The following is a 25,539-nucleotide window of genomic DNA, read 5'->3' as shown; positions in this document are numbered from 1 at the left end:
GACACCGGAGCCGGCTATTCTGTCATCAGCGGACGGTTCGCGGCCCAGCTCAAGAAGGTGACGACCGCTCGAGATGGCCCTCTAATCTGCACTGCGGGTGACCTCCTTACTCTGCCTGGGCGATGCACCCCAAGAGTGACAGTAATGGCTGCACTTATCCGACATAATTTTGGGCATGCATTTTCTTGCGTGATTTTGGGTATGGATTTTCTCAGCGAACATTTCCTTTCTAATAGGCCGGTTATGAGAACGGCGCGTGTCCTTTTTCTCCATCTTCATAAAGGTTGCTTCATTTAAATCATCATGAAGAGCATCCAACTCGCCCAACTTTCTATTCTAGAAAACATTGATTTTACGCGATAGCATTAAGTGGCACATTACGCGCAAAATCCGACGTCGGTGTCGGCGGGGTGAGCGAAAAGTCTCACGCATGGCACTGACAGGTGGTAGCTGCAGGCAGGTGACGTAGCTCAGCACTGATTCTTCGATGGTCTGTGCAACTTAACGAGACAATATGGTATCAGAAAGTTGAGCTGCAAATTGGGTCGTTCATCTGAGGTGGGGAATAAGCAGGTGGAATAAGCATCAACCTTTCATTTTTTTTTTTTTGCATGCCAAGTGAGGCACGGTACTCTTAGGCCACTGATGAGCACGTTCACAAGTCTTGTTTAAAGCGAGGCTTTGTTAAGCTATCGCGTCATACCCGTAAAGGCAGAGCTTAAATGTCGCCCATATTTTTTTACACCCCGTGAAAGTTTGCGATGCAGAATTACAGCCCTCACGTGGGGTCCAGGGACGTAGTCAAGCTGCCGAGACAGTGGTTAGCCATTTGCCCTGTCCTGGATGTAATATTTCTGGAAGAAATAAGGAACTGAATTAATAAACACTATCCTAATAAATGCGTCTCCATCCCAAGACCGCGGTCGCCGCGGCGGGGTGCCAATTCTACCACCTCGTTCCCGACAACATGCAGAGTGCTGCATGCGACCTCTGACGCAGCTGAGAGTTATTCTGATTTTCTCCTTTCCTTTCCGCGTAGGGCCCGCTGGGACATGATGATGGTGTTCCTGGTGCTCTCCAACGTGGTGCTGCTCCCAGTGCAGGCAACCTACTTTGGCAGTGTCGAGGAGGAGATCTTCCAGTGGAGGCTGTTCAACCTTGTCTCTGACGCCGTGTTCAGCGCAGACATCGCCTTTAACTTTAGGACCGGTGCGTGCTTAAGCTCTCCAAATACTTAAAGGTCAACTGCAAATGAATATTACCTCACTCAGAATCCTGCATTCGTTTCCGAAGAACAGCTAGCTGCAAAAGCAGTGGGTGTTGGCAATGAAAAGCGATAAATCAAATGGAAGTCTACGGATACGGCACACTGTGTTCAGCTTATATAAAAAGCGAGGACTTGTACACGACTCAAACCTCACTGCAAGTCTGCCGTTAGCACCGTTCAAGAGACTTTGTAAGGCTGACGCGCCCCGCGTTCTGTAGCCACAGCCTTTTAATTTCTGCTTGTAGGTACGTACAGTCTTTATCAAAAGTTTACAGCCCAGAGGGTTTGCTTTTAAGTCGTATAGTATGACTTCTGTAATAATCGTGGAAGTCCTAGCCATGGGAGAGGATAGGACTAAATATCTTCTTGCCTTCAGCAAGTATGGAAACCTGGGAATGCATTACTAGCCACATATAGTATCGCTCGGAAGTAGACCCCCTTTGCTGTAAACGTCTGACAAAGGCTGTACATTTCGATAAGCAAACTAGATGAGTATTCATGGCCAATGCTGAACGTGACGAATAGTTTTGTACAGCACTCTCCTCCCAAATGACAGCCGTTAATTGCATTGCCTTTGCCAGCAATATACACTTGGCCAAAGTGACAATACACAGCAGGCACGAAACCGCTATAGGCCAACGTCCTTTCGTAACGATCTCGTATGACATGAACCCGATGCCTTAACGTCTCGACAAACTGCTTTCGTTCTAAAGTCGCATTTCCTTGTAAAGTGCAGCGAACCGAGACGTACCCATGCCGTTGATGCAAATAAATTTTCAGTGCTTTCATTAAGACATGTAGTTCTCTTCGCTTCGAATAATTCGAGAAATCAGTCGGACGGGATCCTGCCACTTGACCTTGCAGTGCAGAGCCCGTTCGACACGCTCCGTCTCATCGCTATTCTTTGGGTGGTTTCGCTACATCGGCGGACGTGTAGCTCATGTTGCACACTACAAAGTTCTGTCTGGAGAGGTTTCCTACATTTCAGCGCGCACGCACGCACGCACGCACGCACGCACGCACGCACGCACGCACGCACACACACACACACACACACGCACGCACGCACGCACGCACGCACGCACGCACGCACGCACGCACGCACACACACACACACACACACACACACACACACACACACACACACACACACACACACACACACACACACACACACACACACACACACACACACACACACACACACACACACACACACACACACACACACACACACACACACACACACACACACACACACACACACACACACACACACACACACACACACACACACACACACACACACACACAACGGATCTGAAACGATCTTTACGCAGCAAACCAGGGCGATTTCTCAACCAATGCAGCGTCGGCCTGGTGAAAAACGACTCAAGTACACCCGGTTCTGCACCACTTCCGGCGACCTGCAATGGAAGCCCTTCTCTCGCTTTCAGTTTAGAAAATGTCGATTTTAGAAACCAGATTCGTACCTACTCATTTCAAAAGCACCTGTCATATTTTGCTAGCCTTAAGGGTATGCATACTCGTTTTATGCATACTCATTAGCCAACATTCAATACTCCTTCGATCCTCAACACCGGAAATTGCACCACTTTATTTTATTGAAATATTTATCTATATGTTCTCAAGTACCCTCATTACTGGAGCCTCCTTGCCAGGTTTCACGTCATTTACACCCTCCCCTGATTTTTCGACTTCATATTCAGAATCCCGAATCTTTATTTCCTAACGTCGCCAGACACTTCCGGATATTCTGCGGCACCCCCACTGTTGATCCAACTTAGCCACTGATGCCTTCCAATATATGGATTTGACCATTTTTCAGCCTATATCATTGAATGCCTGTCGAAGATGTTTATCGCGACGGAAGCACCACTGCTTGCATCAAACACTGCCTTTATTGAAGAAATTGTCTGCGATGGACTTCACAGAAAGGCGTTTAGAGAGCTTCAGCGCAACGGGACTCGCTTCCGCGAGGCACACTCTGCGCATGCTCGAACGGAATCGAAAGGCTGAGTGCTCATTTGCACATCCACCCGAAACTGCTCAGGCTCACTTTGATGCTTGTTTAAGCGGGTCACGGCAGCGGAACGCGCATTGCGCTATACGCGAAAACCCTGAAAACCCAGGCGGCACAGAGACTAACGGGACTGATCTTGCGGAACACAAACCCGAATGTCCATCTTTGCAGATTGTTGCTCTTGCTTCTGTCGCCCCCATTCAGATTTCCTGCTAATAAAAAATAAAAGCACAATAAGCGAAACTTGCTATCGGCTGAGAAGCGTCTTTTCCGCGCTCTCAAAATGTTAGGGCTGCCTATTAAAGTCTCTCGTGATCAAGAAGCGGCTTGCCGATGCGTTCTAACCGCTAAATCGTGTGCAGGCGTGGTTGTGGAAGAAGACTACGAACGTGTGGTGATGGACCCAGGCTTCGTGGCTCACAGTTACTTGCGCGGCTTCTTCCTCATCGACTTGGTGTCCACTGTGCCCTGGGACTACATACTGGTGCTCATGCTCATCATATTCAACCACAAGGCCGATGAGAAGGACTCCTCCTACTCCATCAGCGTGCGCCTCCTGCAGCTCACCAAGTTCCTCAAGCTGCTCAAGCTTCTCCGCATCACGCGACTCGTCCGCTATCTCGACAACGTAGAGCAGAACTACGTAAGCTTCTCGTTTCATTAGTCACACAACGTTCACCTATTGGCTCCGAGAGAGACTGCATCCGTCGTACCTCAAGTGGTACACTGTCTTATTTCGCACTGTACCGTGGAGCGGACTCCACAGCCTTCCGCAATAGTGTCACCCGGGTCCACATGGTGGTTCGCGAGCGGTTCAAAACAGCACTTATAGATTCCACAGCCTCGCGCCGCTCTTATTTTCCGCTACACGGCCATCTATTAGGGATGTGCCTTTACAACGACTGCCATTCAGAATCGAAGAGATGTTACAGATGAATGAAGTTAAAATTCGCTGCTAATTGTTGCCGTACGCTAATGTATTCCGGTGAAAGTTGCTAAGAGAGTAAGTTACGTAGGCTCATAGTTGAAAGATATTTTAGATATGAAGACAGCTTCTGTGGCACAATTGTAGCAGTTTAGACGGACACAAAAAACAGGTTAATATTGTCAGCAGTAAGCTGGTTAATTCCTAATAATAAAATTTTTGAATAGCAGTTGGACATCTAGTTGACTTTTTTATGTTTCTAGCCAGACATTATTAACAACCACATCAACTTTTATAAATTCGAATACGCGATTACCCTCGGCGTATTGGCTAAACAAATTTTTGCTGTTTCGCGCCAATCACCGCGCGCTTTCCAAAAAACCGCGCTCTTAACAACGCCTCTGGTGTTGCCAGTTCGTGGCTTGTCACAATTTCTTATCAGTTGCGCCTTCGCCGCGGTTCTCGTCTCTGCTTTGGCCAACGCAGAAAAGGTTAGACTACGGGTGGACCACGTTGCACTTGTGCCACGGAGGGACGGCGCTGGGGCGTTGCTTCAAGCGTAGGTTCTTCGAAAGCTGCTTGCGTCTTCTTCCATTTTTTTTTCGATACTGCCTTAATTTTTTTTAACCAATGCGTTGACAGTAATCGCATTTTCGAAATTGTAACAGCTAATGTGGCTTTTATTAATGATCGGTTAGAAATATCTATTTGGAACTGTATCCCTAAAAGCAATTAAAATTTAAATTATTCGAAATTATTTAAGCTGCTTATTATAGTTGAGATTATTCACCCCTTTTTGATGTCCTCCAACACTGGTAATATTGCACCCCAAAGCCGTGCTTACACTTCAGAAAGCGCACGCACGCACGCACGCACGCACGCACGCACGCACGCACACACACACACACACACACACACACACACACACACACACACACACACACACACACACACACACACACACACACACACACACACACACACACACACACACACACACACACACACACACACACACACACACACACACACACACACACACACACACACACACACACACACACACACACACACACACACACACACACACACACACACACACACACACGCACGCACGCACGCACGCACGCACGCACGCACGCACGCACACACACACACACACACACACACACACACACACACACACACACACACACACACACACACACACACACACACACACACACACACACACACACACACACACGCACACACGCACACACACACACACACACTATTTATGACCTTGTTTCTTGAAATACCTAGTATAATTAAATGTTGCAATACAATTGAAAGAGTACATGCTTGTTTGCTGCTTCGTGAGTGCCGCAGAATCGGAAGCCTGTGCACACTGGCGGAGCCTCCGGGGTTGATTCGATTCGCAGTTCTTCTATTCAAACGGCGTCTACTTGCGGCTGACCAACTACATCGGGCTGCTCCTGCTGATCGGCCATTGGAATGCCTGCCTGCAGTTCTTTGTTCCAAGGATGCAAGGCTTCCCTCCTGACTCCTGGGTCGCCAAGCAGAACCTCGTGGCAAGTACCGGCACGGCGCATGCCAACTCGTTTAAACGTTTCGCAGGCGTGCGATTCGAACGCCATGCGGTCTCTTCATAAAATCCACTTCAGCCGTGCTCAGAACCGTGCCCATCCGAACTGTGCTTGCCCGCAAAACAAACACTATGGCATGGGTGGCGGGACAAGAGCAAGGCGACCCGCCGTGGTGGCTTGGCGGTCAGGGCGCCTACTGCTGAACCCAAGGACGCGGAATCAAATCTCAGCTGAGGAGGCCGTTTTTAGATGGAGGCGAAAAGCAATAAGCCCGTGGGCTGTGCGATGTCAATGCGCGTTAAAGAACACCAGGTTGTCGAAATTTCCGGAACCCTCCACTACGGCGTCCCCATAGCCCGAGTCGGTTTGGGATGTTAACCCTTATCAACCAAAACCATAACGAAAAAAAAAATTGCACAGTACATGTTCAGTGCTCGATCAACCGTGTGTTGTTGAAATGTGCACGGAAGGTGTAGGCCAAGGTTTAGGTGACACAAAAGGGCTGTTCCTGTGTGCTTCTCTGGCGCATCGCCGCACGGCTTCCTTGCGGTATTAAACTTACACAAAACGGTCTAATGCATGCCCTGTTGCGTCTGAACAGAACCATTTGCTGACGGCGGGCAAGCTATGAGTGCGCTAACGCTTCACGTACTTCATGCTCAGCGCCTATGCGTATACATGACCTCAATGGCCTTATAAGGTGCCGTTCAACCCCAGTGTTGCTCGCGACCAATACCTTGCACGCCGTCCACAGACAGAAGTCACCGTAAGCATATCGGCGAAACGGTCGCTTGCAGCACTCGTTTTCTTACTCGGAACCATGGGCGGTCGTTTGCGACGCACTCTACGCCATGCGAATTGTCCACCGATAGAATGGTCGAAGAAGCTATCTTCCACAATAAAATATGTTGGGTGAGTCTTACATGGCCTCAGTCGCTTTGGAACGTTAAACTTCATAAACCAAAGCCAAACAGAAAAAAAAGCAAAGGACTAGTGAAGCACCCACTTAGCATCAACTACCTGTTGTTGAAACGTGCGTGAAAGGTGTAGGCCTTGGTTCAAGTCACACAAAAGGGCGATTATGTTTGCTTATCTTCAAAGTATTTGTTCGCGGGCAGGCTGGCTGGCATCTTCTTTTCATCGCGCCTTTTCTTCCCGACGGCTGTGTGCTCCGTTTATTGATCCGGATAAATAAAGCCTCATAAACGACCCTACTTTTGAAGCAGGTGCCATCAGTTATAGCGGTGGGCTCGATGGTGCAGATGAGTATCGATATTTAGGAAATGGAAAATTACAAGCAACCGAACCGGCGACACCGGCTTGCAGTTCGCTCCCTGGTTTCCTGATCAAAATATGCAGCCAGTTCAGCCAGCGACGGCAGAGTCACCCAAAGGAAATGCGCAGGAACTTCCTGCTGCTTACATTGAAACAAGCGGACACAACTCTACACATCGATGCTGTGGCACAGTGTATTAGCTCTGCGTTTAGACGGGGCGAACACCTGCTCTAACCTCAAGATGTCCTCTCGACGTTTCTCTTTCTAAGCAGTCATTCAGAGTGCAATATATTGTTGACTTTTCGGATATCAAAATCAGCAGCATCGCAGTGCAGCTAATAATGGCTGGTCATTTTATTCTCGCTCAACGTCACAGTGCTTGAATTTATCGCTTCCTTTGTAACGTAAGCATAAGGCACGCTTTTAGTTATTTCGTATGATTGCAGCCACACGAGGTTGCTTCTACTTTTTTTTTTATTTAGATCGTGCTGTCGTCATTATTATAAGAATCGGGATGGCACGCACTGCATGTTTGGACTTCTGTCGAGGACGGCGGCTCCGAAACGCAGAAACACAGCATGCAGTGCGTGCCAACCTAATTTGCCCAGATTACTCTTGCCTTTCGAAGTGCCGAGGAAATAAAAAAGGGGTAATGAAACGAACTGCAGTTGCATTTCACAGGTTTTTCTCGATGTTGTCATTCCGGATTTAGATCGAGCCCGCCAAGAGCAGCGGGCACTCATAGTCCGACGACCATTGTGCATGCTTTTTTCTACCGCTATTGCGGAGTTGCTTAGTTATTTTTCGGGCGCAAGGTAGTCGTATGAAGTAATTAATTTAATAATCGTTCGGTTCATTCTTAATGTTATTACCGATGACAGTCACCGCATTATGACATACGGTAGTAGTGCTAGGTAATGTCAACATGACATCCCACGAAGATGGAGCTTTCCAGACAGACATCACCTGTGGTTTTCGCACAGACCTATGACCTTCACACACACCCATATCTTCCAAGGAGAGAATGAAGAAGATGCTGAAGACTTCCTTGGCATCTTCGACCAGGTTTCAACATAGAACGTGTGGAAGGACGAAGTTGAGGAAATTTTACTTCATACTCGAGAGGTAGGCTCGAATGATAATCATAACCCTTGGTTGAAAGACTGAGGCTCCTTCAAGAAAAAGTTTTTGAAATCTTTTACGACCGTCTTCAGAAAAGACAGCACTACACCCAAAGTTTCAACCCCCGAACAAGCTCATTCTCGCTTTTCTGGAAGAAATGAGCCGCTTAAGCTACGCCGACCCTACATAACCGATGAGAAGACAGCGGAATTTTAATGCAAGACAGCCCCGCCGGTGTGGCGCAGTTGTTACGGCGCTCTACTACTGTGCCCAAGGAAGCGGGATCGAATCCCGACCTCGGCGGAAACGCGGGATGTCAATGCACGTTAAAGAACCCCAGGGGTTCGAAATTTCCGGAGTCATCCACTACGGCGTCTCTCATAGCTTGAGTAGCTTTGGGACGTTAAACCCCACAAACCAAGCCGAACCTAATGCAAGACGTCACAGTCTCTTGTTGTAGGCATTGTGAGAAATTTAAAATGTGCTGCCGGGTTCGTACAAGAAGCACCCACAATACACAAGACTATGGACACTCGGGTGCATCAGTACAATTGAACATTTCAAGCCCTTTCACAAGCTACTACGGCGGTACATTTTGCAAGCGGGAGTAACTTGCGGGACTTTATACGCGAGGTCATTCGGGAAGAGCTGCGCTGTTTGCTCTTTAAACAGACTCAGGTAGCGACACTCACGGACTCTTGCGGACACCGTCCGTGAAGTGCAGCAGGCGCTTGGCACTCCGACCTCGACGACTACAACACAATATCCACAAACCATGAAATGCGCCATCGAGTTACGCAGCTCGATCTGCTTCTCGATGACAGACACCACCTATCCGCCGTTTCCAATTTAATGTTCCTGTACGCCCTTCTTGACCTCCACTCACCCAGCCTACGAGCGATCCTTAAGCCCCAGACGCATTGCTTGAGAACTTCAAGGAACCGCCCGTTGTGAGGCCGGCCACATTCTTCACCGCTGTTCGTATAGAAGAATCGGCAGGCGCGGTTTCACCATCTACGTCCTTCGACCACCCATCGGCCTGCGACCGTAGGGAATTTAGGATTACCATGCACCAGGGAGAGTATGCGTCGTGAGGGCATCTGTCCTGCTTTCCATTGCCGTTCAGCACACGCTTTGCGTCACTGGGCGCCAGCTACGCTGCGACTGTGCGAGGGAGGTCCTTTAGCCCCCGCTGGTGAAATAAAGGCAGCATCCTTTGAACATGAGGTTGTTTTACGAAGATTCTCTGTTGGAGACAACGAATTACGACGCCGCATCCACTACGAGGTCGTCAAGTTCAATGTGACGCGTGCAAGTTCGAGACGACTTACACCCAAGATTATCTCACCGCCGCCGTTAAGACGAAGAGGCCCGATCGCCATCGCAGAGTTGCTTAGTTATTTTGAAGGCGTGACTCAGCTCAATAAAGTGTTTATTAAAATTCTTTCAGCGCCTTGACTATTCGCACAGATATCGCCAACCACGTTACACTACTGCGTTCGTTTTGTGATACTTTAAGCTCGTTCTTGAGATGCAGTTGGTGAATATATTTTTCGGCGCACTTCGTACTCAGCTGCGCATCTTTCATGTCTGGTGACGACACAGAGAAGCCGCTACATGCGCGTCCTCTCCTGTCGCAGGACGAGCCATGGTTCGAGCAGTACTCGTGGTCGGTGTACAACGCCATCTCGCAGATGGTGTCCTGCGGCTACGGACGCACGCCGGCCGCCAATGTGGCCGATGCGTGGCTCATGTGCCTCGGCATGGCTTCGGGCACGGTGGGTTACGCGCTGCTGCTGGGCCTGTGCGCCTCCACCATACAGACCATGGACTACTCGCGTCGCCTGCTCAGGGAGAAGGTGAGCACCACCGAACGACGTCGGATATCTAAGTAGTGGCGGTGGCGGCATCATCGGCAATGGAACGGCAGCAGTACTTGCAAATGGGTGGTGTGAGTGGTGGTTGGTACGCACTAACCCTAGTAGTTTTAATGGCGGCGCTGCTTTAGATATGGTTACTGTGGCGGTATTAATAATAGCGGGAGGAGAGTAGTAGTTGGTGCTGAGTCCGCAACTGTCCCACTGAACGGTGGTAGCATAGCTCCGCGGGCGTAAGGGTGCAACATGAGGAGCGAAAGGGAGGGGTGATGTGAAGAGCGAATTTTGTGAAAAAGGAGAACGAGGTCCTCATTGGAGGGCCACTAGACACGGCTTTCGGGCTTGGGAGAGTGCAGTGGCTTCGCATGTGAATAAGACCCGGGTGTCGTTTCTCATTCCGCTATCTTGTAGGGCGGACTTTGCCATGCTGCGCTGGAAAGGAAAGCGAAATGGGAAAGAAGCATCACATAACTCCCTACAGACATCACGCCTTGTTTACACTCTTGCTCAGGGCTCAGAAGAGGCGCAATGAATTAGCCCACGTACACCATCGTTTTGTAACTTAATTTTACCGGGTGCCCCAGCAAAACATAAATTCTGCGTGTCTGAGCTCTGTGAAACCAACTGAGAGCTGTTGGGAGTGTAGTATTGCAGTATGTAGTATCAGCTCCTTCGCAAAACCTAGTTACTTAGAAAAATATTTAGCTAACTTCAAATTATTGTCAGGGGGTAGAAAGTGTTGTGTGATTGCTCTCACAGCATGCTTGTGTGACGTCACGGGTCGGGCGATAGCGACTGTAAAAGCAACTGAAATTTGTCGTGGTTGTTCATTCGTGTGCCAGACAGTGTGTGAATAAACACTGTCATATATGCAGTGCTATCATGTCATGTGCGCTACTTGATGAAGGTACAGCACAAAGCGTTAATGCAAATGCTGTAGATTGTCTCGAAAAAGGGCTACCTGTGTTGTTTTCATCAAACTACGGTTTTCTTAGCTTTATTTACTGGTATTCAAACAAAGCTAGCACGTGATAAGCTGTTAGCTTAAATAACTCGCCCAGTGTGCTCAAAAAGTTTCATCTCAGAGAACGCTGCAGAGAAAAACATATTTTGTTATCTGAGGCGTGTCTCACGTATTTCACTGCTTTTTGGGGCTCCAGTCGTGACAGTGGTGGAGGTACGAGGTGCTACGCTTGCGGGTGGCGTACTCGGCGATGTTTTGATGCTGCGGACCAGGCCATAGACGAGTGCTATCGGGAGAAAAATCTCTCAGGCCCATTTGGCGATAAGGGCACCGCTGGTAGAAAGGACCTACCTCGCCACAGTGGTAGCGGAGAGGGCGTTGATCTTGAGCGCGCCAGAGATCAGTCTTCTGAGGCGCCTGGCGCCGATCTACCCAGAGGGGCAGCGGTTGTGCAGCGTGCACAGCGACCACAGGTGGAGTTTAATGCGAATGGCTAGGAAGCGGGGCTGGGCGATGTGTGACATCAACTTACGTCATTGGCTGGATGAGGCCTGGGCGTAGCTCCGAGTGCATTCTGGACCTCTTCACAGATGACGCAGGCCAGGGAAGCTGCGCCAGTGGCAAATGCCCCGTGAAGTTGCCTCGCGGACCACGGTGCGAATGAGGTCGCGATGGGAGCTCAAATCTGCCCCAGGATTGTAGTCTGTGTGGTCAGTATGCGGCAGTGTGGATAGTGAATTCAGTTGCCCAGGGTGCTTGCTGCATCTCTGCTGTAGCAGATTCTCCATAAGCACGGCGTCAGCCAGAAACGTCGCGACGGTGGTCGGCGGGTTTCGCACGAGGGCGGAAAAAAGCTAGTCTTTGACACCACGCATCAGGTACCGCACCTTCTTATCTTCACTCATGGACGGGTCGACGCAATGGCAAAGACGCGTGACATCTTCAACGGACATTGCGATCCCTTCGTTCGGGTGCTGGACTCGAGAGGTCAGGGCACGCGCTGCGCTCTCCCGGCGGTCACTGTTGGCGTACGGACCGAGGAGCTGGCTTCGGAAGGCCGGCCACGTAGACAACGTGGCCACGCGGCTCTTGAACCACGTCCGAGCAGCGTCTTCAAGGTTGAAGTAGACGCTCGGCATTTTTGCAGCGTCGTCCCATTCGTTGAACGTCGCAGTCCGTTCGTAGTGACTGCTCACCGTGAAATGGCTTAGGGGTACGTGGGTCTGAAGGATGAAATAGGAAAAAGTGGTGGAAGGAACAGCCGTGGTAGGGGTGGTCGGTGTCGTTGCCATAGCTGGGGTGGAAGCTAGGGGCTCTGCAACAAGAGTGAAGGCCTCGAAGGGCAAGCCTCGGAGCCGCCAGCTCCGGCGACCACATCGGGTCGTCTGAAGGAGAAGGGACCATCGGTGGCACATCCTCCTTTGTGGACCCTCGTGCGCCACAAAGGCTTGTGTGAAAAACTCCCACATTAATATTTCGGGCCGTATGAAGTCCTGCGCCGCCTAAACAGCGTCAATTACGAAGTTGTTCCCGATGGAAGAGTGGCTGCCAGCCTTCGACGTCAGCGGCCTGAAATTGTGCACGTGGTGCGCTTAAAGCCGTACTTTTCGTGTGACAGCACAACCTTGACGTTTCCCGCAAGTGAGGACTTGACTTATTGTACAGTTCACCTCACCCCTATTTTTTTTTCTCATCTTGTCATCGAGACGGTGTTTTTTTTTTTTTTTTTGCGGGGGTAGTAATGCCACGTGCCCAGCACCTCGCGGCCGGTGCGCTTGGGGACACGCCGACGAAGAGGCTGTTGGCTCGAGAGGCGCGCTGGAGGCTGAGCTGTGATTTCAGTGCTGGAAGCCGACCTGATTCTCGGGTTCTGGCCTACGGCTATTTTCATGGCTTATTGGGACTTGAGTCGTGACAATGTACTACGGTGGAAACAACGTACCTATGAAGCCGTTTTTCGTGGCGATCTACAACGTTTGCATTGAATTTTGTTCCTCAAACGAATAATCAAAATATGGCTATAATTAGTGTTAATTAGCTTTGATGAATGAAAGAAATATACTGCAAACTAGGCCAAGTGACTCTCAGCCGTCAGCTGATTTTATTACGCTAGATGACATCCTCTTTTAAAAATGTTTGTTGCGTTTAGCTGGGTCATCTATATATTATTGTCTATGTTGGTGCTGTCGCAGTTTTCTTTTTTTCTGTTCCTGCAGCTTTTATCACTGCACTTTTAACTGCTTCTGATTCTGTAAAGCATATTTACGCTTGCGTCACACAGTGAAGACCATGAGGTCTAAACAAGCATAGGCGCGAATGTATTAATTCGGTTTCCTATTGATTTATGTCACGTGATGCTTTAATTTCGCAGTTGAAGGAGGTAGAAGACTACATGCAGTGCCAGAAGTTCCCCCGCAAACTGCGCTCGCGAATGCGAGACTACTTCGAGAACCGCTACGAAGGACGCGTCTTCGACGAGGCCAAGATCCTGGCGTCCCTCTCGGATCCCCTCAGAGAGGTTAGTGATTGCAATTTGGAGCACCTACGCATTGTTGCCCAACCATAACACTTGCATTCCGTTGAATCAATTTAGTCTGCAGGGTTTCGCGCAGCCCACACCAGGCCCACGTGACCAGGTAGTGGTCTACCGGTATCATATTACCGAGCAGGGTCATTAAGGGGATCGCATGCTTCTAGTTCACCGGGGCAGCATTCTCATCGCCCGATGCGCTTGAGCCGTTTTCACTCTAACCTTCATTTTTATCGTATCATGTTTTTTTTTTTAGTTTTTTTTTTATGCGACGTGAAAGAGTCGGTTGCACCTGCACAGTGCGGAATAAGGGGACGCATTTGCTTGTCGTATTTCACGCCCATTTCCGGAAATGAACCACGAGGAAAGAATGCTCATTGCTGAAAAGGTGGCCAACCAATATTCATGCACACGGTCTTGCAACTCCCGTTCGCGGCGCAGGAGATCGTGAACCACAGCATCCGGACCACGGTGCGCACGGTGCCGTTCTTCGCCCAGTCGGAGCCGACGTTTGTGGCCGACCTGGTGTCGCGGCTGCGGCACGAATTCTTCCAGCCGGGCGACGTGATTGTGCAGCAGGGCACCGTGGGCCACAAGATGTACTTCCTCCAGTCCGGCAAGGTCAACATAGTCACCAACAGCGGAGAGTTCGTCGCCAGCGCATATCCGGGCGCTTATTTCGGAGGTGCGATACGCGTTCCCCGTTCTTGTCTTTTTTTCTTTTTTCATCACTAGGCAGACCAGAGAGAGAACGGGAGATTTTTAAGTGGAAGAACATACAAATTGTAACTAGCCGCCTTCAAACACGAGGAGTAGCGGTTCCGTTCCAACAATGGATAATTCGCAGAAATCTCCTATTTAGGCCCCCGGTAGATTGGTTAGAAAACCAAAGATGACCTTACAAGAGGACGCTGGAAATGTTGTGGAAACTGACAAAAGCTCAGAACGTCGCCGGGCTGCTCGAGAGGGATAGATGTCGAAACGGTACAATTCTGGACCAAAGTTTGCGCGATGGTGGATACGGCATAAGTCTGCCTTGTCTCCCTAGTTAGTCTGCTAATATCTTTCCTGTGAATGAAGGGCTCATGCCGCCCTCGTGCTTCGGTACTTTTTATTCATCTTCGTTGCCTGACAGCAGTGAAATAATCTTTTTTTCTGCGAACCCACATCTCGCAAAATGTCTATTACTGCACAATGGTACAAAAGATATACACTTGACAACACGTTGCCTTTGAAGCTACCAACACGATTCCTCTTTAACAGCAACAAAAAAAAAAAAATGAAAACGCAGACAGCGTCATAAAGTTCAACTCTAAGGGTATTTTGACCCAACGTTACTAGAACCAGGTTCTAGTAAAGTTGGTTTGACCGGCGTCTCAGCCTCTTGGCTAGCTGAGTGGGTGGTGACGGTTTATTAAAAACAGAATGAAAAGTGTCTTGTCGGCCGCCGCAATCGCTATCTAATATCTCAAGAACCTGAGCTATGGTCGGCGGAAAGAAAAAAGAAAGGGAGAGGATAGCGAGGAGGACAATGGGAGCTTCGTGCTTCAATTTATCAAATAGAAAGGTAAGCACGCTCGCGTCACTCCCGCTCAAATATCGAAGCACTTTGCAAAGAACGACTGCGTGCAAGCGGCCGCTGCAATTATTGTACAGAGCATATGCATTCCAGGGGTACCTGACTCTCCGTTGTCAAAAATTCACCCGAGAGTGTTGAATAACTGAGAGACTTTTTACTTGGCATAATACGTTGCAGAGAAAGTGGTTTAGAGATTGGCGAAAATAGCCAATTGTTTGGTTTTTCATAACCTTAAAGAGAAAAGGGAAAGCGAGGATTTCTATCTCATTAAATATAATCACGACAGTGGCGGAGAACTACAGTTGCAACGCAGCCGTTGTTTCTGCTACCAATGGCGGATCGGGAAGCTGTTAAACTCGGTCCCAAGAGAATTCTTTCAGGTGCTGTTGCAACAAAGAACAGAAATACTCCTTGTACTCTTTGCAGGGCTCGTCTCGCCCGAAATGAGCTCTCCGGCCTACCATCTAGTCTAGTCAGTCCACAACCGCTGCGGCGAGTTCGCACAGTCTCCCCACTCTGCGCGAGCCGCCGCTTTTTAGTTAGATGCATGTGCTCGGTGCCAATAGAGCGGTTACATCTATTATCAAATTTAGCACAGAATGCAATAAAATATTCATTTTTTACCAAGTGAGCTTTGGAAGGTTATATTCTCTGGGCAAAATTTTGCCTCGGGGGCGATTTCTCCTAGCATCCGCTTCCCCTTTGCCTTCTCTTCCGGAGGTGTTTTTACCTACACCGCTACGAGATTTCCTTGTCATAGCGTATTGAGAGGGTACAACCTTACAGATGTATGCCCTTACAATGTTTTTACCTCGACGCATGGGCGGGCGTCGACTCCCGTGACTCCCGAGTACCTATGCGCCTTCCTGTTGATAAGCGCCGTAAAACGGATGGTAGTGACAAACTTTGCGAGAATACGCACTATGAGCTTCCCGGTGTAGCTATCCTCTGTCAGGCTTTTCCAGGAAAGGGACCCCACTCCCACTTTTTTGACCAGCTTGCGGCGGGCACTAGCCTGCCACTGAATTTTTATCTGTTGTAAGCCGTCATTGCACCCGCCACCGCTTCTGTAGTGAACAAAGGCTGTTGCGACGTGCATCTTTCTCTCCCTCTCCCTCTTCTTTTTCTTTCTTATCTATTTTCTCTTCTGACCTCCGCTTCTCTTCTGTCCGCGAAACGAAGAGGCGTCCGTGTGCGGCGAAACGAAGAGGCGTCCGTGTGCTGTGCAATGTCAGCGCACGTTAAAGATCCCCAGGTGGTCGAAATTACTCCGTAGCCCTCCACTACGGCTCCTCTTTCTCTCTTTCTACTTTCACTCCCACCTTCCTCCCTTCCCTTACGGCGTGGTTGCGGTGTCCACAGAAAACAAGTGACACAGTTACCGCGCCTTTCCCTTCCTATAAATAAATCAATAAATCAGGCAGCGGAGGTGGCTCAGCTACAAAGCCAGTAGCAGGCCCGTGCATTTTTTTTTCATTCTTCCTACAGTCGCAACAGCAACGCCGCCGTGTTTGGGAAAGCGAGTCAGATAGGCTTAAACAAGCCAGGCTTATGCGTTCGAATGAAAACAGGCGAAGGCGACGAGCCGAAGAGACCTAGCCAAGCAACCACGCTAACCTGGACGTGCAATCAAGATTAACCAAGGCTATCGTAGCAAAACTCCAAGCTGGGCTTGTTGGTTCGTAATCATTGAAAGTATTGACAGCGTTAAAGGACGACACACAGAAAAGCAGCACAGGACGGTGCTACACTTTCAACAATGCTTTATTTCATGCAAACACGCAGAATATAAGCTGCAGGTGGCGGGCAGTTATCTTGACATGAGCTATAATCTTCCAAATCTATCAAGGAAGGTGTATTCATTCTTGTGCAGCATCAATGGGACTGAACTCACGCGGCCAGACCCAGTTCTTTCATTGTGATAGGATTCAATGAGCTGTCGGGTTATCGCGTCATTGCACCTCTTCAAGACGGTCGAGTCATACAAAAGTGCTTGTGTCAGAAAACGTTCAAGGAGAAGAAAACATTTCCGGGGGGTGCAAAAAGAAGCATAGAAAGCCTTATGTTGCATGCACAGAGGGCATCCCTCTCACTTGCGGGAAGGTATACATCGGCCAAACAGGCCGATGTATTAATGATGGCTACGGGAGCACAAGAACTCGTTAAGGACTGGCACCGGCTCCAACCTTTCCTTACATTGCAGAAAATGCAGTGATGGCCCGTGTCGAGCACTTTTGTATGACACGACCATATTGAAGAGATGCAATGACGCGATCACCCGACAGCTCATTGAATCCTATCACATTGAAAAAAACTGGGTCTGGCTGCGTGGGTTCTGTCACATAGATGTTGCACAAGAATTAATGCGCCTTTCTTGATAGATTTGGAAGATTATAGTCCAATATCGGATTATAGACGGATTATAGCTTGATAGATATCACATCCGGCTGTCTTCAGCCCTCAGAGACATTTCGTCGCGGGAGTAAAGCGCTCACTGTAAAAATTGAGCAGTTGGACGCGGCCGGATGTGTATATCGAGTGTTAGCTAAAGGTACTTTATCACTGGCATGACCTGTTGGTTTGCATATTGGCGTGAACTGATTTAGCAGTGCTATCATCGACCCGATGGTTGACACGATGGCGTAGACTGATTAACTAATTGCTGTCACGACCCGATGTTTGGCGTGTAGCGAGATGGCGTATGTGTGTGGCGTATTTACCTGCTCTAAATGAAGGAGCGGCGCAGATGGAACTTACTGCAGAAGACGATGTTCAGTGCATAGGCCAATAATGTTTTGCAGTTGGAACTTGGTGGAGACGTTGTTTACTGCTTAGCGCTAGAGTGTGTTGCAGTTTTGCACGAGGCGTGATCGGCGGCGGCGATGACATATATTTATCTCATGCCTCGGCATGGTGATGAAGACGAAGTTTGCTTCTCAGCGCGAGATGAAACAACATGCGGCGCGTGAGTACTTGACACAATTTGGGGAATGCATGAGGTACTAAAGGTCGCAATAATGCGAAGGTCGCCAATAAACGTTGTAGAGTTAACGCTATAAAGACAAGAAATCGAGTGTAATATCAGCTGCTATCGCGGCTTTCTCTCATTATGTTTCGTATTACGTCGTTACAACATTTTTGTTTTCGATATAGTACAGTTCGGTTGAGAAAAGAACACGTTTCACAAAAGGTGAATATCACCGCATTTACGACGTGAAAATATAGTTCGCGCCAGGTATACTGCGGCGCAACCTTTCGAGCCAAGCATGGGACATGACTTTTCACCATCGAACAAACTGACGTTCGGACTCGTTCCATGGAAGAATTGTGCCAGTTTAGCACCAAAAACCTACTGTTCTTACTTCCACGTAAATTTCTTAAAAATATCAAGCGGTGGACCTTAAGATAAGCAAAAGAGAACTACTAAATAGGCTCTCATGACTTCGAGATCGAGCCACCATAATGGATCCTGTAGCAACAGAACGGATAGCGCGCCCGCTGCCATTCTGGATAGTACTGTAAGAGTACATGTCAGAGATTCTCATGGCCATTCGTGCCCGTCTGTGGCATTTTTGCAGAGATGTGCCTGCTGACGAGGGCCCGGCGCCAGGCCAACGCGGTGGCCGAGACGTACTGCAACGTGCTGTCCCTGTCGGACCAGGACTTTCAGCAGGCCCTCGAGAAGCATCCACTCATGCGCCGCGCCCTCGAGTCCCTCTGCGCTGATCAGGGAGCCCCTATGAACCAGGCTTTACCCTTGGTGCTAGCTTCGGTGATACCCACGACGCCCCCATCTCAAATATAGGGGCTTAAATATATGCGCACCTGAGAGCTCGGGACCGCCTTTTACGCATAGGTGGCGTATAGGTGCTGAAGGTTCGTGAGCCCGTTCATATGCCTATACGTATACTACCCTTGAACGGACACATTTTGATGTATTTTTGTTATCCTCTCCTTTATTACCCCGCTAAAAACGTGGTCTAATTAAACGATAACTCATTTCTTGTCAAGCATCTATACTCGCTTCTCGTTTCTTCTGCACAACAGCTCCGTTTACTTCTTATTTTTTCGTTCAGCTTCACTGTTGACGCCGCAGTCAACTGTAAATTTTGCCTTCTGTATACACCGGCAGATAATTGTGCTTTGCTTCTATATTTTTTTGCCCCAAAATCGAATTAATTTGATATTTTATCGGTCTCCAGATATATTGAGAACTGACATTGCTTGCTAGGTTTAGGTCCGTGGACGTGTATCAAGTAGATTATGCGGTTATATGTCTCTTTGTTGTAAACATTACATATATAGAGCGTCAAAACGTAAAAGCTTGCTGATGTATCTCAATGTTACGGGAATCGGTGACTAAATTGTTTCTATCTTTTTGGCAAGATAAATATTTTACGACGTAAGTTGAACACTCAGCCAGAGCCGCCGTTATCAATGGTAACTATTTTCTTGGTTGAATCATATTCAAAACAAATAAAAGTGCACTTGCGATTTGTTTGTAATCTATTATATTTTTGCTTGTGTGAGAAATGCCACTCGTATTTAAGTGCACTTTTACAGTCTTCGTATCGCAAGTGGCAAGCACCACTTTGACAGCGCTCTTTGACAGCGGGTGCTAGAGAACAAGCAGCCTAATGGATTTCCTGGAACTGGCGGATCTGCGGCGTTTCACAGCCATGGCGCTGTTTAAACAAAAGTTTGAACTATTGTCGGCCCCTTCAGCGGATGCGGCAGACCTCCGAACGAACTCAGTGGTGATGAAACAGGTGAAGTGGCTGTTGATGTCAGCGACACACTTACCTCTTTAGAAAGTAGTACAGCAGTGTGCCCTTTTTACTGAGTAGCTGCTTGAGAAATCAAACTTGGTTAGCGCAGTACGTCCCTATGCCAGCGTAAATGCGCAATGAAATGCGAGCACACTTTGTGCGCGTTATTCAACTTGTCCATCGGAAAACCAAGTGTAAACAGAGATAGCGTGTTCGGCAGCGCTGACATTTGAAGAAATCTTGGAATGGCGTGAAATTTTACACAGGCCTTCTGAGAGGATGCATGACAATAAGACCAAGTTGACTTCGCCCTTAAACATTTCATGCTCAAGCCCGCTCGGAATGTAACCGGCAACAACGTGGCACCGTGGGCGCACTAAATGATCGCAATCAAGATTCCTGTAGGCAGGGCCATAGAGAAGATAAAAGAGAAAGTCTTAAGGTTGCCTCAGTGTGCTCCAATTTTCACTGCGGAGTGTTACGCTGCCTCCTTAGCAGTTGAAACAGCAATAAACGAGAATGTGAAGAACAGTACGTATCATTACACCGATTCCCTTAGTGTACTCACCGCCCTTCACCCACCACACCATTAATAGGCAATATCATACACAACATAGCAACTGCCACTGCACAGGGACTGAACATAAAATTATGTTGGGTTCCAAGTCACGTAGGAATGAAAGGGAATGAGAGAGCAGATGCATGTGCGGCTCAAGTTCGAGAAGAACAAATAAAGTCCGTTTATCATTTAAAGATTGCATGAAGTTAGCACACTGCAAACAGAAAGATAAATGGAAGTCCACTTGGTATAATGCTGTGAATAACATTTGATAAAGCCTGTGTTGCGAGAATGGAAATAGTGTACCCACCAGGAACGCTTTATGGAAGTGGTTGTATGTCCGCTTCGTATAGGCCGTACTCATCTCATCAGCTGACAGAGTACCTGAGAAGGGTCCCGACCTTCTTAAACAATGTACACAGGCAAAAAATGGCGAAGTATACAATCTTCGGCCCAGCAGTCGTCATAGACTGGGAAAATGGGGACCAATACAAGAAATGACTAATCCCTACGAGAATGGCATGCCAACATAGCAATTTGATTGGCTATGCAATAACATATCAAAAGGAAAATGCATAAACGATACATTAGAAACACGTCTGCAGCAAACGACCAATGCGCACACAATAGACCCCAATGAGAGCTTTTGTCTTCCTGCATCAAAGGCACAGCAGCACAGCTTCATCATAACGTATCACAATTGTAGGAAATAACAGGAGCATAGCAAAAAACACTATTTTAAAAAATATACAGTCATGAAGATTTAATGTTGATGTTCACAAGGAAATGCCTGCATTATTTCTTAAATGTTTGTCTACCTTTATTCAATTCTATCTGTATATCGTGTCGGTTCAAAGCCATCGTTATTTGCAAGGGAAGTGCTTGTCTTAGTTCTAACTTGTGGCATTTTTCGTTTTGGTTGTCAGATGTATGAGCTGTAATTGTGTATTGGGGAAGTATAGATCCATTGCAATAATTTAAAGAATTAAACCTGGTCAGGTTTAAGCCTGGTTTGATAAACAATGGCTTATTCCCTTTGTAATCTTCCAATATTCGTAATATTTGCTTTTGCAATAGATTAAGTTTGTAGAAGTTAAAGCTCACTGTCGTCCCCAATACCATACTTATTTTGGGGCAAACTAGTGAGTAGTATAGCGTTTTCTTTAATCGTATGGGTAAGATCTTGCACTTTATAAATGCGCCAAATAGTGCGAGACAGGCTTCATTTAACTTGACTGATTTGTGTGTTCCATGAGAGGTTTTGGCTGATTCAGACACCGACAAAAAAAAAAAAATATGAGAAAATGTACACCCCTGATGGGGCTGGGACAGGTAGGTCACCGCCGCTTGCGGCGGAGGCTAGCCTGTTGTAGGCCGTCATTTCACCCGCCACCGCTTCGGTGGTGGATGACGGCTGTTGAGGCGGCGCGCGTCTTTCTCTCCCTCTTACTTTTCTTTCTTCTCTATTTTCTCTTCTGTTTGCACGAGGCAGCGGAGGTGGCTCAGCTACAAAGCCAGTAGCAGGCCCATGCATTTTCTTTTCATTCTTCCTACAGCCACAACAACAGACACCGAGAAATTTTGTTTGGAAATAATTAGATTTTGCATTCTTCAATCCGAGTTCAATTTGTTTCTTAATTTCTTAAACTCACGTAGTAAGCATAAGTCCCGACTTTTAATGAACGCTTGAAATTTTCGTTTTCTCGCTTTTACTATGCTATAAAGTTGGCTAATAGCCCATGGTTTCCTAATCCGTTTGTGTTTCTTACCGCTTTCTCGGAGCGGAAAAGCCAACGTAGAAGAGCTGGAATTTTTTTTTCAGAAACACCCGGTAAGCTCGATACGAAAGTTTTTCTAGAGGAAAACAGCATTTCTTATGGAAAGAGAGACCTAAACAAAAAAACTGGCAAATGATCACTGATATATGTCAGAACACCGGCTGTAACGTTGGTGTTATTCATATTCGTGACGCAGACATCAAGGCATGTGGCAGCACTACTGTTACTGCGGTTGGCAATGATATCAGATTAGAACAGGAGTGGCAATTCAGGATGTGACGAAAGCCTCTGATAATCAATATTCTGATATCTGGTAATCATTATTGACGTAACCCAGAAGTATATACATGATTTGGCAATGGTCTTTAAGAAATAAAGGGCGCTGTGAATGAATTTGATAAAAGAATAGAATAAATTTATTTTCATGTATTATGAGTTCATACATGAGGAGATGGGAGAAAAAGCTACAATCATGCAGCTTGACTAAGCTCCCAATCCCTATACTTAAGCACAGCATCAGCTACAAATTCACAAATAACAATGAAGCAAATGATAAATACATGATTGAACTGCATCAATAAAGTAAAAAAAAAAGTTTATAATGAATAAGAAACAGACCATAGGAATTCTTCACAGTGAATTGAGAAAACAAAAGCACAGAAATGTTATAACAGGAAGAGCAGGTTGTCTGTAGATCGCGCCAACAGTGGTGGTCGACAATTTGACAGACAGGCTTTCAATCTCTATCGCATCTTGTCAGGTCGCTCAGCACTTCATACTGTAGGTTTTCCTCTACAAAAATTGCTATGCCACCGCCCGTTTTCATATATCCATTAAGGCTTATGAAAATCTGGAATTGTGTCTTTTTCCGTCAGCCAGGTTTCTGTTAGCACTATTGCGGAAAATTTAATGTTTAGGGATTGGAGAAGTATTTCAAGATGTCCACTTTGTGTTTTATATGGCTGAAAATTATTTAATATTTAACCTGTATTTTTGGTTAAAAGAATGGCAGTCATAGTACTGGCACTCGGTTTTATTGAACATTTTTCTGAAATGATTCTAACAGATACGATACGCCACTGTTATCAGTTTATCTTTTCAATGTCAGAGCTTCTGGCAATCCTGACAACGTCAGAGCCTTCATCATTTCTGACAAAAATTTTTCCTCCAGTGCACCATACGAACTTCCATCGTGCAGATTTGTTCTTAGCAATTGCAGCCCCCGGAAGACTTTTTTTCAGTGGTCAAATGTTCATTTACATACACCGAACAAGCTTCTCCTGTGTAGTCAAGATCCTCGGTAGTTATCCTCTGTTTTTTTTTTATTTGCTATATAGCTGGACTGCATTTCTCTTGGTACGCTAGACGAAACAAACCACTATATGCGTTTTTCTATTCTAAGTTGTATACACGATCGATGTCAGTGCCAGCGAATGGCTCACCCAATATCACTCCAATTCTTTTAGTGACATCATTGGCATCCCATTCTGTAGGTACACCTTTGATTTCTAAGTTGTTAGTTCTCTGATGTTGTTCCTGTTCTACCATTTTCTCGCTCAGTCTGCGGTCCTCGGCTGGGAGTTCTTGGTTTCTTGTCACTACCTCTTGAAACTCTTTTCGGGGTTCTTTCAGCTCTTTCTCGATATCCTGTACACCATCGCATGTGTCACTGCAAAATTTCACGCTTTTTTCAAAGCCCTGAGGTAAGCCCGGAGTTCACACTTGAGATCTTAAAAGGCCATAATACATTCTTTGTTGTCTTTACGGATACCTAGGCTGAAGGTGGGAAATCTGTGGGCGATTCCTCTACCCGAGGGAGACGCAAGACACACACGCAGTGGGCCGTGAAACAAACATCTTTATCTCCCTCAGGGGAGGCAGGTCCGTCAGGAAGATCGAGGGGGGGGGGGGGGGGGGGGGGGGTTAGGGGGCTGTGCCGTTGTCAGGTCGGGAGAGCAGCCAGCTAAGAAGCGGGTAACAGGAGAGCGAAGAGGGAGCGAGAGGCGCCTCGTTTTATGGGGTTCGAGCAGGGACCGCTAAGGGGATGCCGGGAAGCGGCGCGCCGCTGCCTTTAGAGGTCCGTAGAACAGAGCCCCCCCCCCCCCCCCCTCTCCCCCGTTAGCTTCCGACCTAGTGTCCACCAGCAGTCATTCCAATTCGTCCGGGTCCAAGCTGGCGTCCATAGAGACCGAAAGGGAGGCGGAGCCCGTAGGGGGTGCTGGGGGCCCTGCCCGCGCCTGATTTGAGAGCGCTCCGATCACTGCTTCCGCCGCCGGGGACAGCAGCTCGGGCCGGCTTGTGTGGAGGAGGCATAGGGCTGCCTCCTCCACGCTGCCCTTCTGGACGGGCCGTCCGGCCGCCAAAGGTGCCGCCGCTCCGCCACCTCTGCACGGCTCCTGTGCAGCGTCCCGGTCTCGTGGACGACGTGGCACACCAGCAGGGTGCCGCAGACGTCGCACAGGCCCGCCCGTTACCCTTCTGTGTAGTGGGCCGGAGGCTCGTCGTCCCGGTCGTTCAAGGTAAGGCGCCGGAACGGCAGGGGCACCGACTGCGGGGCCTCTCCGCGCTATAGAAAACCGCCGCCCCGTCGGCGACTGTGGTCCAGGTGGCGGTGTGCCACACCGTCTTCCTCCGCTTAGATTGCTGCTCCCGGGCCGGGTGTGGGCTCCAAGATCTCCTGACTTGCCCTACACCACTGGAGGGGGGCTCCCCCATTGCTTCTCCGGCCCGGTAGGCCGGCGGCGGTAGGCACCGCGCCCGCTCGTTCCAGGCCGCTGGCGCAGCCTCTGTCGCTCGTGCACCTGACAGGCGCCCACGACCGGGACGCCGGGGTACTGTCTGGGTGGCATGCTGTGAGAGGCACAGAAGGGGTTAGACGAGAGGCACGGGCTTTACATGGTCCTCAGGTTGTAGCGCCGGTTGAGATTTGTGCCATTACGTGCTCGCCTTCCCGGGGAGGGGGGGAGGGGGATCTGCATCGCCTTGAGCTTCCATCGCTTCGCAGTTATCTTCCTTGCGAAGGTGGTGAGCCTTCACGTTTGCGACGTGCACCGGACCGGCGGTTTCACCGCTCGTCAACAACCGCAGCTGGTAGGTGAGCGGCGTGGTCCGTGCCGTAACTTCGAACGGTACAACCCACTTGTGCACTACGACGCGGCGAAACCACGCTCTGCACTACTAAGCGGGGGCGTTGTTTTCAGTACCAAGTCGCCAGTGTTGTAAACGACGAGACGACGACCTCTGCTGTACTGATCCGCCTG

General features: G+C 48.4%; 1 protein-coding gene across 1 annotated transcript in view; it reads left to right on the top strand.

Annotated features, from left to right (window-relative positions):
• The window catches only part of LOC146198028 (potassium/sodium hyperpolarization-activated cyclic nucleotide-gated channel 1-like), a 38,903-nt gene extending 19,245 nt beyond the window's left edge, over positions 1 to 19,658 (top strand). Inside the window, exons 3-9 of the mRNA XM_084591836.1 lie at positions 1,040 to 1,209; positions 3,674 to 3,954; positions 5,661 to 5,810; positions 9,864 to 10,082; positions 13,436 to 13,582; positions 14,036 to 14,279; positions 18,752 to 19,658. Coding sequence (XP_084447962.1) covers positions 1,040 to 1,209; positions 3,674 to 3,954; positions 5,661 to 5,810; positions 9,864 to 10,082; positions 13,436 to 13,582; positions 14,036 to 14,279; positions 18,752 to 18,978 — 1,438 coding nt within the window. The 3' untranslated portion in view covers positions 18,979 to 19,658. The remainder of the gene's footprint in view (positions 1 to 1,039; positions 1,210 to 3,673; positions 3,955 to 5,660; positions 5,811 to 9,863; positions 10,083 to 13,435; positions 13,583 to 14,035; positions 14,280 to 18,751) is intronic.
• The last annotated feature ends 5,881 nt before the right edge of the window (positions 19,659 to 25,539 follow it).

Source organism: Amblyomma maculatum, chromosome 2, assembly GCF_055883805.1.
Source record: "Amblyomma maculatum isolate TAMU_Amacu chromosome 2, ASM5588380v1, whole genome shotgun sequence".
Lineage (NCBI taxonomy): Eukaryota > Metazoa > Arthropoda > Arachnida > Ixodida > Ixodidae > Amblyomma > Amblyomma maculatum.
This window is presented reverse-complemented; position numbering and strand designations above follow the sequence as displayed.